This window comes from Chlamydotis macqueenii, chromosome 5 (assembly GCF_036417535.1).
Source record: "Chlamydotis macqueenii isolate bChlMac1 chromosome 5, bChlMac1.mat, whole genome shotgun sequence".
NCBI classification, from domain to species: Eukaryota; Metazoa; Chordata; class Aves; order Otidiformes; family Otididae; genus Chlamydotis; species Chlamydotis macqueenii.
This window is the reverse complement of record NC_141560.1, coordinates 3,969,521-3,982,947: the sequence shown is the minus strand read 5'-3', so window position 1 is coordinate 3,982,947 and position 13,427 is coordinate 3,969,521. Positions and strand designations below refer to the sequence as shown.

At 43.9% G+C, this 13,427-nt stretch overlaps 1 protein-coding gene across 1 annotated transcript; it reads right to left on the bottom strand.

Annotated features, from left to right (window-relative positions):
- Positions 1-220: 220 nt before the first annotated feature.
- CGRRF1 (cell growth regulator with ring finger domain 1) lies at positions 221-12,725 on the bottom strand. The gene is made up of 6 exons (XM_086748938.1): positions 12,558-12,725; positions 7,274-7,413; positions 5,864-6,041; positions 5,525-5,672; positions 2,373-2,480; positions 221-1,045 (listed from the first exon to the last, which is right to left on the bottom strand). The coding sequence occupies exons 1-6, from the start codon at positions 12,659-12,661 to the stop codon at positions 695-697; spliced, it is 1,029 nt and encodes a 342-aa protein (XP_086605064.1). The 5' UTR covers positions 12,662-12,725; the 3' UTR covers positions 221-694.
- Between the last annotated feature and the right edge of the window lie 702 nt (positions 12,726-13,427).

Below are 13,427 nucleotides of genomic sequence, written 5' to 3'. Positions count from 1 at the left end.
TAGCAGAGGCTCAGACTTGAAAAGTGTCACCAATGTTTAGTTCAAGCCCACAATAATCAACAAAAACCTTCCCACTCATTCCAACGGGCTTTGGCTAAGGTCCCTCACACACACACGCACACAGATCTTTCAGAACAGCCCGAAACTGTGTCCTGAATCACCCCCAATTCCCAGCTCCTGCCACAGCCCAGCCTTCATCTACAAAATAAATATACACAGGTTTAACAATGAAAAACATTTACTTTCCTTCATCTGATACATTCTGTAAAGTGCTATGTTTCTAAATTATACGGAGTTCAAATGATACATTGCTCTAGTATTTTAAACACAATAAATATAGAATGAGCTGTGTGCAACTTCACTTGCAAGTTTTATTCTTTTCTTAGTAGATGTACTACATTTAGTCATCAAAATAGCCTCCCATAGTACTCTGTGGGAAGCTAGTAAGAAGTTATAAATAAAAATCACACCCTTCAAAAGATATCCTACGCGCTACTTCTGTCCACGTTGCATGGATAAGCGTAGTGTTCCTGCGAGCAGATGGAGCAAAGACAAATAAGGAAGCTGAAAATTACCTAGCAATAAAAAGCAAAACCATACAAGTTAATGCTACATATTCTCCCATAAACAGTCTGTTTTCTACACTTAATCTTGGTGCATACAACCCAATTGTTCTATTTTTTTTTTTTCCCCATTAAAAAACTCTTCCAGGAAGAACATCTTGCAAGATACGGGTTGATTCATCTTCATCTTGCTCCTTTTTACTGCAAAGTGGAAAAGATTCTTGAACAAACTGCCTACACATTGGACACTGCTGAAAATACCTAACGCAGCCGTCACACAAGCACGCGTGCCTGCAGGGTAGGAGTACCCAGTTCACTGTGCCATTCTGGCAAACAACGCAGTCTTTACTGTTCTCTTCAGGCAATTCTGGTTCATCTTCAGCCAGTCCGGCCTTTTCTAGCAAGCTTCTGTCCGTGCTTCTCTCATCAGGGGACATATCGCTTGAAGATGGTGCAGTACTATTTGCAGACATGAAGAGTTGCTAAAATACACATATACGCAAACATTTAGAAGTCAACAAACTCACCCCCAATACCTGAACACGCACATGCGATCCAAGTTCCATTGGGTCAGATTCACTGGTTCCACTGGGCCAACCAGTGCCAGACTCACTCTTTGTGCGAGTCCTCACAGTTGCCTGGCCTTCAGTTAAAGGTATTTCAGAAGCATAAAATTACATAAAACACTAGGAAAATATTAAGGATGAGTCATCAAATCAACGTACATGCATGAACTTTAGCAGAAGTGCCCAGGTTTTGAGGAGCTTGGGTTTCTGTTTCTGGTTTATCATTCGCTCTGCCTAGAGGGATGCTTCTATCCATTCCTACCAAAAAGGTATCCATCAACCTGTCAAATCTACTTCACTCAACTCATTCTGCTCTTGCTCATATTACAATCCCCCACTCCTTTTTGTCTTATTTTATGTCAAGCGCAAATTCTTCTGGGCATGGTCTCTTAATAAAGCCAGTAAACTACCACACAGCAGAAATGCCCACAGAGAGCACGCTATACGCCCACACAAAATACAGCTGCACGGTTATTTCTGTTCGGTTTAAGCAATGGCAACCTTACGTGCAAAGAAAGCTTAAGGGGATCAACAGGGAAGTTTACCTGGATCAACCACATCAGCAAAAGATGGCGAGGAGAAACACTTGTTTGGACAAATCTATTTCTGAATGAATGCTAATCGAGTCAACGGAATTAATTTGGCCCATTTTCTAGCTTATCAATATCTTTTGTTGAGTTGCATAGAATCACATCATCAACTGCCCGACAGACACACGACAAAGATGGTTCCACAACATGCATAGGTAAGGGAAACTGGAATGGAATGATGAGAACATCGGTTTAATTTTAAATGGTATGTGCTAGGCAGATTCCTAACCTTTGTGCATGTATTGCAGTAAAAAGAATTTTTTTTTTTTTTTAAAAAGAAGTTTCTTCTGAGGTTTTCCAGGCTGAAGGGCGGTACAGGAGAAAGTGCTGCTCTGAGAGACTAGCAATGAGGTAACAAATGTTCTGTAGAGAGGAAGCATTGGGCAGCTAGTTAATGTCTTACTACTGCTTTAGTAAGTGGACATGACCTAGGCCTCCTAGACTAGGAACAAGTAATTTCTCCAGGAAATCTTGGATATTTTAATATAAAATATTTCTGTACAGTAACTTTGGCTGGAACTACTTAATTTTAGCTATTATCCAGTTCTTTGCATGACAATAAAAGTCTTATGCTAATTTAGGCTCCTGAAAGCCTACACAAACTAAACTTAACACTGTCGCCCAGATGAAACAAGATTCCGTGCGTGGCTTACCTTCAGATCATGGTATTGACCTTGAGCTAGAAGTAGATACTGATACAATATTCTGCAGGGAAGTCTGTAGCTCTCATCAGGAATGTGAATTACAGCCACCATTGAAATCTACCCCAAAAAAAAAAAAAAAAAAGCTACGTTTAATAACTTTTCCTTATATGATTCACATAGAACACTGCTTGAAAGATTGCACACGTTGTTGCAACCTCTGACCTGCTTGTTTCCTTAGATAATCAGGACTTCAACAACGTTGACCTCAAGTACAGATTAAAAAAAAATATACTGGAGAAGATAAAAACAGGACGTGGCACAAGATAGCACTTTGTGGCACTTCTGCCTTCTGCCCTGGTTCTCCACGGAGCCCTTCCTTCTATGACCAGTTTACTGCAGAGACCCGCTCTGGCTGCTCTCACCTAATGGAGTTAGAGCCCAAAGCACACGCAGTCCCCCTGAAGGTAAGTGCTTATGCAGGTAGGGCTTGCTTACAGTCACCGATGTGCCTCCGAGAGGCTTCCTGCATAATGGTTTCAACCAGAAGTAGCAGTTCCTACACTCCTCTGTCCACTCCACTAACTCATGATGATGAGCTCCTCTCGGATGGGAGAGGAGCTGACAAACCGCACGGAGTTTCCCACAGCAACCAATCCCCAAGGGAGTGATGCATTTAAGGCCCGTATGATGCCTGCAGCCGCATCTTGGGCTGTCTTCAACACAAGAAATGAGGCTCTCGGCTGAGGTCTGAGTGCAGAATTACAGGGGAACATGTAAAAGGCAAAGTCTTCTCTACTTTCTCCCACTTCCGTCACAAACACACGGATCACAGTTTTTAGACTCCGAAAAGCATTTAGAAGTGTCCCCGACTGGGGGACACTTGTAAACCGAGTAGGCGAAAGACAAATTTCACAGGAAAGGGTTATGAAAGGACCCCATGGGCTGACTTTAGAGTCATTTTTCTGAAAAGAAAAGCATTCTAAGCTTGCATGCTGTGCCTAATACCCCTCACCCTGCCCAAATTACATAATAGCCTCTAAAAAGCAAGAAAAAAAGAAAGTGAAATTCAATATTCTTGTAGTTCCCAGAAGCTGTCAAAAGAGAAGTGAAATATAGAAGAAAGCTGTTTTGTTCAAAAAAAGTTTTTAAAGACAAATCAGACTTGCACTTCAAAATCCACACACGGGTTATTACATGCAGAGTTTAAATATATACGTACTTATACATATTTATTTATACTAAATGAATTTACTATTCTTTGGCAATAAGGTCTTTTTTCCTAAATCACAGTGCCTGGGAAAAAAAAAAAGTCCACACCACTCCTAGCTTTGTTTTGGAACCTGAAAGTCATTAAATCTCCATTAACATGACAGCTTTTGTGTTTTGATAATAAGAGTTTAAAAGTTAATGGTTCTCAGTGTATTTGAATTATGTCACCCCACCACAAGTGCGTTCTCAATGACGACGCATGTCCTCAATTCATAGTTTGTTCAGACACCTAGGCAACTTATCTGTGAGCGGGACCGGTTCCTAACACAAGTATCTTGATCTTCAAGCTATTATCTCCTCTGTTACGCTGTCCTGAGTACAGAAATATATGCAGAAATACGTTCTGCTATGATCTAGCAGCGATGCTATGCTGTTTGATTATAGAACCCCTTTCCCTGCAGCACCAGCTATGCTCTCTCTTTTTGTACATCATAATCAAGTTACTTCTCAATTTTCTGTTTGATACACAGGCCTGACGTCTTCTTCCACTTTAGCCCTGCCAGTCTTCAAATAATTTCTGTAACTCTCATATATGGTCATGATAATTCTCTGGAGCTAGAGGAAAATTATGGCACAAACCCAAATAAGTATGATGTGGCTAAAAATACAGTTAGTATTTTTGCACAGTTTTCAGTCTACATTGATATTTTATAAGTTTGTTTCAACAACAACAGATGCAATTCTGACATGTGTCTGGCACAGAGTTCACGTGCAGCTACTCCTTTGACCATAGCAACAGATTCTAGTTGTGTTCCTTTTCTCCAAAACCAGAGGGAAAATACCTGCCCTACTCTCCTTCCATCCTTTTCTTCTGTGATAAGGAACAAAAGAGAGGTGTTGCAAATTCATGTCCATGCTAATGTCAAATAGATTCAAATATGAAATTTAAAGTCTTTTTATATTAAACTAATCTGAGCTCTAAACACATATAGATGTACTAATCTGGGAAACAGCAGGGGGGGGGGGAGGGGGAATCCTGAGTAGGGACAGGAGGGAGGAAGGCAGTCCGAAGGTCAAGTGACAAGAAGCCAAGGACAGGCATCACTTGGAAAGGGAACAGATTTCTCAGGCACTGGTGTGGTCACGAACAATCTCCAAATGAACATATGGAAAAGCGTTCAGTGGACTTGGCAATTTGCTTCCTGCAATTTGTATTACTGTTCAGGCAGGTAGTGCTATCAGATTATCAATCAAATGAAAAGGTGGGAGATAAAAGTGTGTCCCAAATTGTTCCAAAAAGAATCAGTCCATTCAGAGTTTAGAAGGAATGTTGAACTGCATGTGACAAGGCTGAAGCTGCTTTAACTGTAAGAGATTAGGAGGAGACATTTTTGGGGAGCTGAGTATCTCGTATCAGTCTCCTGCAGGACCTTCACACCTTCCTGTAAATGACCTGACGCTGGCTACTGTGAGACATAATGTACTGCATTACCCAGGCTCAGGTCTGTTGCAGAAAGGTAATTTCTATGTTCCTAACAGTCAAGTCAGCAATCAGCTCAAATATCTGTGCCAGACACTAAAAAAATATCCTCCTGCCTTGCCAACAGCAATCCAAAAGACTCTATCAGCACAAGAGCTCCACCACAGGTTTATGTGACCAAAAAAAAATCAGTAACAGCTTACTAACCTACCACAACCCCAGTTCACCTGACCACAGGGCTTACCGCAGAGACCTCTGCAGACAGGAGCTTTGTGAAAAATCTTCTGAATGGCACACATCATTTTTATGTAACAATTTTCCCTCTCTTCCGCCATGCTCCCCTGGAATCAAGAGTGACAAAGGGACCAAATTCTAGGGGACGAGGAAAGGAAGCTGTTTTATTGAAGCCTGTCTCCTGAAACCTTCAGACCTTACACACAGTGACCCTAAAATACGTTCTTATGTTACTTACAATATCATATATTTCTCTGTCTTCTTCATCAGCCAATGTCAGCAACGCTACCAACGGATAGCGAGATCTGGGCACTGGGCCAAAATCGACAACTTGAGCATCTTCTGGTAACCGACAATATTTTTTTTCCTTGTCATTTTTTTTAATGCTTTGTATGTGTCAAAGAAAACAATCAGTGTCGCTGCAGTTGTAGACAAGCGTGACGTTTGCATAAAGAGTACTTTTTATCATATTTGTTCATAAAAATATTGTGCCAAGAACTGCCGAATGTTCACAACTCCGACACTCCCTGTGCCAATACATTAGCATATTTTGTCAAAACAGTTTGAAAAAGGATACAAGTACTGTTGTCGATAGAGGTATTCGCTGTACAGAGCATCCTCTAATGCCTGAGGAGTCTTTATTCTGAAGCAGTAGACATGTTTCTGCAATGCTTCATGGAGTTTTTGAACGCTGCAGCCCCAGTAGCATGTAAGAAGACAGTCTTCCAGACAATCAGGTGTCAGTGTGATACCCTCTTGTAGAAAGAAGATAAGGATTTCATTAATTCACCCATGTGCAGGGATTCTGGAACTGCTAAGTGTAGGTTCTTAAAGGGCAACAAGCAGAAAACAACTTCAGTGTCCCAGATTTTTATCATTATAATCCAATCTTCTAAGAATTTAGACTAGGGTTAGCACTTAGGAAAGTCGGAGAAGATGAGGAAGTGAGTGTGAGGAGAAAAAATGGCTGATTAAGCTAATAAAAGTAGCACATGTATTTTATGAAGGGTAAATTTTAACTTCTGGTAACATTTTACACACTCTTTGGCAGACCCAAAGCACAACTCCTAGCCCAAAGTCCATTCCCTCCCTAGATAATGATATTAATTGGATTGCTGGCCTACAACCCTCTCCGTGGTCTCAAAGAATAAAGCCCTCTTGGTCAAGCAGAGGGAGGATAAAAGGAGGATCTATGCGCTCCATTTCTGTACTAAAAATCAAGTACCCAACCCATTAACTTCTAAACACTTACTGCACAAACAGAAGCAGAACTCTTGAAAAGTCCCACCAAATTCAAATGCTCAAACCTCCTGGTTTGTTTGTTTGCCTTTTTTTTTTTTTTTTTAATAATGTTGAGGGAGAGGTAAAATTGCTGCAGCCCTTTTCTCATTCATAGGAAGGCTCCACATCTGTGTTGGCGGAAGATGCTCAGCCTTGCTTACCACTCCCCAATGATGCAGAAGGGCGTGAATTTCACTTCCTGTGATGGTGATTTCAAGGATGTTAGGAACAACTTGAACTCTGACCCCAACAGATATTTAAATTCAGTTTCCACTGAAGCACAGATAGGAGAAGGAGTTATTTATTTATTTGTTTGTTTATTAAAAGTAGTCCACTTCTGAACACCGCTGGAGATCTGGACGTAGATTTAAGTAGGCAGCATATATTCTATAATGAATTCTATAGAACTCTACAATTCTGTAAAGTTTACAAAACCACCCACAATAGTTGGTAATCTGCAAATGTTTTTATTGCGTAAAAATCTGTTACAGCAGGAAGTGTTCCACTAATAAGAACTAAACATTTTGCTTTTAAAAACACCACATTTATGAGCTGTGTAAAAACTATTATTTCTGTTGTAATGATGGGAGGAAGCATATTTCTGATGAATTTTGGTAGAGGAAAAGGGAGAGAGCAAGAAAGCAGAAAGTACTAAGTTCAGGGAACCCAAACTAGCAAAAATCAAGCACGTAAGAAATCCACTGACTTGTTACTGAAGCTGTAGCAGGATGAGGGATCTCTAACCCGAAAGGATTCTTCACTTGTCTCATCCGCTTTTTCAACACTCTTGTGCTGGATTCTGTTTCTTCTGAGTTTCTCAGAATAACAGGAACACCCAAACCAAACCTATGAGACATGAAATAAGAAGAACAAGTGGGTTAAGTGTTAGTGTTGACACGCTTGAATTTTTCTTCAGCTCTAAATCGCAAGCAGCACAACAAACAGAGCAAGCTTGGCTTTGCACAGTATCTGCTGGGATGTATGCATAATACAGCCTGCCAATCCGACTCCAGCTTTTCGTGGCAGAAGGCAGGCGTCTTCACAGAGATACAGAAAATCTTTAAAAGGGGAATACTTGGCTCCCGCGTTTCCAGAAGAAGAAAATTAATGAGAATGGTCAATGCCCTCTAGTGGTAAACGGTTAGCCAGAGCTCTCTCCCAGCTGACATTCTGCACATCCCATCACAGAACCAAGCACTGCTTGCAAAGATGGAACAGCTGTAATGGACTGGGTTTTCAAAAGGAAGACCTTAGAGTACATCATTCCGCCCTAAGATATTTCTAGCTATAACCACAGTCAGCAAGATGGTTTTAAGGGAGACTAAGGTCCCGATTTTCCACGTAAATTTCAGTTACAATAACACGCTGATATTAAATCAGCGGCTGTAAAGCCTCTGCTTTCAGCCAGAGACCAAATGCAAAATAATCAAGACCCCAAATCAAAGCTGAGACTTTAAGACACCTTGAAAGTCAAAACCAGCACGCTAGCCCAAGTGATAGTCTGACCCTAAAAGGATAATGAAGCAAAGGTTTAAAAGTTTAAACACTCTATGAATCAAAATAAAAATCAAAGAAAGTGAGGAAGAATACTTTGGGATGATTTCTGACATCAGTTAAAAACCCCAAGCTTTTCATATTGCTTGGGGCTTTAAAAGAAGATCAGGATCTACAAAACAAGCTCCATAACATACTTCCTTTTACACTGGGCTAAAAAGAATTCGCTTTTTAAGGTGATAGCAATAACTTTCAATAACCAAAAGCTGATTAGAGCAACTGCCCCAGATATGCCATCAGAAAACTACTTCAGAGACTGAAGAGATTTTCTTAACTGCAGTCCTGTCTCATGAGTAAGGCAACAGGGAGAGGCTGTGGGAGGCTTTTGTTAATGCATTTTAGAAAACAGTTATTAATTAGCTCAGGCTGTACTTTCCTGAACTTGTGCTTTCGTCGCTGCCACCTGTACTGTTGACGTGATGGCCTGGTTAATGGCTTTGAATTTTGGTTTATGCTGGCATCAGCATATTGAGAGCTGGAAAACTCTGAACGACACGAAGCATCAGCTCTTCCCTGCACCAATTGCTTCCATTTAGTGCACGGAAATAGCAGCTGTTACCGTAAGATGGGCCTCGTATCAATAACTCAAGCTGAAAGGGGCACCACCAACTTCGATGTAATCAGTTTGAAAATTGCTGCAGTAATGTCGTGTACAATACAGCTCTGAGCCAAACGGACAATTTTGTGCCTTAACTGCTACGTTCTCCTGGTTTTAAAATCCTTCCCAACTCCTGTATGTCAAAGAAAGAAGAAAAGCAGAGCTTTTACTGACTCCTTTGGGCTCCTTTCTATTGATTCGTGTCCTTTGTAAGGACTAACAGGGGAAAACATCAGTCAAAAGTGATTTTCAAGTTGAAGGAACTACTTCAGACAAAAAAATTCTCAAAGCCATTCTCAATAGCAACAACCCGTTCCTGGCAGCCTAACAAACACCACTTAACGTCTTGCGTGCCCGAGTGTCACGGATACACCAATGAGGAAAGAAATTGAGCTGACAGAAAATACTCCATACTTCTTATTCCATCTTTGATAAATTCCTTTGGTTTGCTAGACTTTGATGGAAACGTTTGCATTTCTTCCAGGATATAATATAGGGCGCTCAGCCATACGCAGTTTGTGCGCATGGAGGGTCAAATCTCTCCCCGGTGCGAGTGAACACAGCCACGCTGTCTTCACTGGGGCTGTAATGAAGAATACTATTTACACATCTTACTCACAAATCAACCAGGTGCAGCAGCTGTTTCACTTATTCAATATCCAAAACTGAATGGAGCTAATCTCTCCAGCCGCACATAAAGATGCCTCCTGTTTTATACCATCTGGCCGACTCTGAAGTGAAAACCCTGTTCTTTGGAAACTTTTTTCGCTGGTCAAAAGCGACAGAATAATCACCATGAAAAGCAACCACAGAAAGCAGCCTCTAGTACAGCGTTAGCAGCAGCTGAAGGCAGAAAGGGCTTTCTGTTCAACAACAAGGGACAACGCTTCTGTAAATGTTAAGGCGGTATTCACTGTATGAAGGATCAATATACAGTTTTTAATTTATGATTTAGCATTCTATTGGGCTCGATCATTAGCTGGTATAGGGGAAAAATAATTTCTCCCTACCAATGCTAGTTTAGAAAAGGCAGGAGTTTCCCATGGTTTTGTTCCTGAGTTCATTTCTTCCAAGAGCAGCCTGGACCTCAAACAGGTGCTGAGGCCACAGCATTCATCCCCAGCTAAAAAGATGACGCACAGGACCGTATTCAGCTCATCTAAATTCCACTTAATTCCTACGCCCAGAGCACCTAATGGGCTGGCTCTGGAAAGCTCCCTGTGCAGTGACCTGCTTCGACTCTCTGAGCGGAGCCACAGCCATCCAGGGCTGGCCATAAAACCAGACGTTCATCAAATGAGCGCACAGTTTTGCAAATTAAAATATTAACATTCCTAAGCAGTTGGCGTTCTTCGGGCTGACTGACACCGTCGTGAACACATCCATAAACCAAGCTGACAATTGATGCTGGAAAGGACGGGGGAAACAAATTGTCATTACGGCGATATATCAAGTATTGTGTACTCATACGAGACCATATGCATTTGTAGTACTCTGTGTAGCAAATAAAGGATCAAGATGTTTTTGTGAGTAAGTTCAAGAGCACTTAAGCTGTAGCTGCAGACACACTGAAGTTGCTTGGAGGCTCTTGGTCATACGGCCGCGGTACGGCAGAGTTCAAAGGCAGCAGCAAATCTCCCTGAGCAGCTGGCCACAAACTCACGGACTGGTACGCGCTGAGCTCCTGGCTACCGCTTCAACTCCACTAACAGTTCCTTATCAAACTAGTTTGAAGACAGTTTGTGTATATTTACATAAACTGCAATAATATCTAGTGCAGATGCCCTTAGAATCTCTGATGCTGAAATAAAACCGCCTTTGGACAGTCCTCTGCGCAGCACGTAGCCCAGAAAGCATCAAAAGACGTGTGTGCGAATATAAGGATCTTCTAGCACACCTATTTCAGACATTTTACAGCAGGGGACTGCAAAGCACATAAATGATGATTACACTGATAAAGAATCACTGGTTTGTGATATACATGCAGGAGATTTATTTGAATAATGACTCAGTATCATTTTTTTTAATAAAAATAATATTTTTTAAGAACTGACCACGTGAAAAAGGCAGAGCGGAGAGAAGCGGATGACAATATAACACTGTCAGTGTGCAGTGGGACAGAGAGAATTACGAGAAGGATTTCTACAGCCTCTGTCTCCAAGTAAATAATGAGGTGGAGCTTCATCCAACAAAAAGATAACAAAAAGACCAGTCTTGCCTTCAGTACCACTCACCCGGCACTAGGGGAGGCAATGCTCCCCAAAAGAACAAAACCTTTCCACGGAGCGCATCGGAAAGATCAAAAGATACGCTTCGTTCACCCCGAAAGCAGTAGATGGGGTATGTGTGAGCCAGTGGCAGCTAAGAGCGGTGTAAACAAGGGAAAGACTTTGCACTAAAGGAAAAGTCAAGCAGAGTATTTATAAGCTGCCAAGGGAACAAACAGCTACAGCTAAAACATCTGTAATTCCAAGAGAGACAAAGGAAGGAAAACACTGAAGCACAGCACTACAGATATTAATGTTAAGCCAAGGCGAGGAGAAGCAGTAACTCAATTTTATTCCCTCCAGAAGCCACACAAGTGTGGTGTATCCACAATTCCCACATAAAATATTTTGATTGCTAATCAATGGCAAGGATCTGTGTTTACATTTACAGACATTCCTGAGTTGGCAGGAAAACAGACAGAACAGCGCTATGGACAGACACTCAGGGACCTGTTTCTGAGAAAAGTGACGGTGACATCTTTGCTGAAGCCTCTCAGACACGAGTAGGAGAGGGTCTTCCACTCATCATCCCTCTAGACACTTCAGCAGGCCAGCTGCTTAAGGCTTCTCCCCATCCCAGTCCCAGCACCCTGTTTGCTTCACCTGAAACACCCCGTTCTCCTCAGAGCTTCAGCAGTGGAACAGACTGGTGCCACAACAGCGGTCCTGGATACTCCACCCCTCAGTAACAACCCTGCCTTAAAGCCTGGCAGATTTAGCTGCTACCCAGCCGAACACCAGGCCCCTTACTCAGTGTCTGCTCATTTTATCTACCACTTAGATTTGAGATCTCCACCACCAACAGTGCCAAACTTTTCCCTGACCCTCTCACTCAGGGTCAGGTCCTCTCCTGGCCATGCTGTTTCCTCCATAGCTTTCACAGAATCACAGACTGGTTTGGGTGGGAAGGGACCTTCAAAGCCCACCCAGTCCAACCCACCTGCAAGGAGCAGGGACATCTCCAACCAGATCAGGTTGCTCAGAGCCCCGGCCAACCTGGCCTGGAATGTTTCCAGGGATGGGGCATTCACACCTCTCTGGGCAACCTGGGCCAGTGCCTCACCATGCTCTCCTTATAGCTGATCTAAACGTACTCTCTTCCAGTTTAAAGCCATCACCCCTGTTCTGTCACAAAGTGTCCTTGTCAAAATCTTTCTCCAGCTGTCTTGTAGCCCCCTTTAGCTACTGGAAGGCTGCTGGAAGGCTTCCCCGGAGCCTCCTCTTCTCCAGGCTGAACAGCCCCTGCTCTCTCAGCCTGTCCTCACAGGACATTCTCCTCTTCTCCTGCTGGAACAGCCTCTCTTTCCCTAGGGTCAGTATCAGCCCTCCTCATCCTCCTTTCTTCAACACACCTCCACCTCCCCGACCCCTCCCGGGCCCTGCGCACCCACTCCCGCTGCCAGTCCCGGCCCTGTCCCACCCCCGCAGCTCATTCCCCAAGCGCCAGCTCCCATTAAGCCCCTTCCCGCCCCACGCCACCTCATTACACCGCCAGACCTCCGCAGCCACCGCCCCAAACCGGCCTCCACGGGCGGGGCTGCCCCCACAGCCGGCCCCTCGGCCGCACTCACCAGCCCAGCACCAGGCCGCTGGTGACGAGGAAGCAGACGAACACCACGGTGATGTAGAAGAGCGGCGAGTACTCGTAGAGCGTGACCAGGAACACGGCGGCCATGGGGCCGAGCCGAGCCCTCCCACGGCGGGGGAGAGCCAGGCCGCACCGCCCGCCCCACCGCGGACCCGGCGGCGGCGCATGCGCGGCAGTTGAGCGAAGCCATTGCCCTCAGTTTGCCCGGAGGTGGGCGGGGCCGCGTTGCCTAGCGACGGCCCGCGGGCTGCCCGGGTTTGCACAAAGCGTTTAAATAACAAAAAAAAAACCCAACAAAACGCGGCACAACCCGCCTTCAGACACCTCCGTGCCTTAACAGGGGCAGCCCCGGCACTCGGAAAACTGACCTCGAGTAAAACGGGATGCTGCCGAATTCCTTTAATCCCAAACAGAGCGCCACACAAAAAAGTTTTTGCATCCTGAAGTGAATGAGCAACCGACCGGCGCAAAGAAACGGCAGAGCTCGAGAGCGTACGGAGACAAAGTGACGCTTCGACTGCTGCTCCGGCAATCCTGCGCTCCCACGGTGTTTGCTGAAGCTCTCCCTGAAAATCTGCAATTTTGTCTTACGGACGTGGCACGCAAGTCGTGAATACAACCGGCAAGAGGCGGCACCTGAGATGCGATGTCTTCCTCCATGCTCTCATTCTCTCTGAGCAAAGCGATGGTGCTTTTAATTCTCGTTGCTACAGGATTGCCGAGAGGCATCTTCTTCTCCATCACAACAGCTTAAATTCCCAGCAGCTCGAGAAAAGCCAGATATTTTTTCTGGCCACCCCTCATCAACAGCCTGTTACAGAAGAGAAGCGTCTGCCTCGCGCTCGCTGGTCGT

What these genes read in the sequence shown, in the direction of transcription:
- CGRRF1 (XM_086748938.1), bottom strand. Translation starts at nt 12,661, where the DNA reads ATGGCCGCCGTGTTCCTGGTCACGCTCTACGAGTACTCGCCGCTCTTC. An exon ending in AGCGGCCTGGTGCTGGGCTG is followed by an intron (nt 7,414 to 12,557) that starts GTGAGTGCGGCC and finishes CATGTCTCATAG; the next exon opens with GTTTGGTTTGGGTGTTCCTG. An exon ending in ACAGAGAAATATATGATATT is followed by an intron (nt 2,481 to 5,524) that starts GTAAGTAACATA and finishes TTTTTGGGGTAG; the next exon opens with ATTTCAATGGTGGCTGTAAT.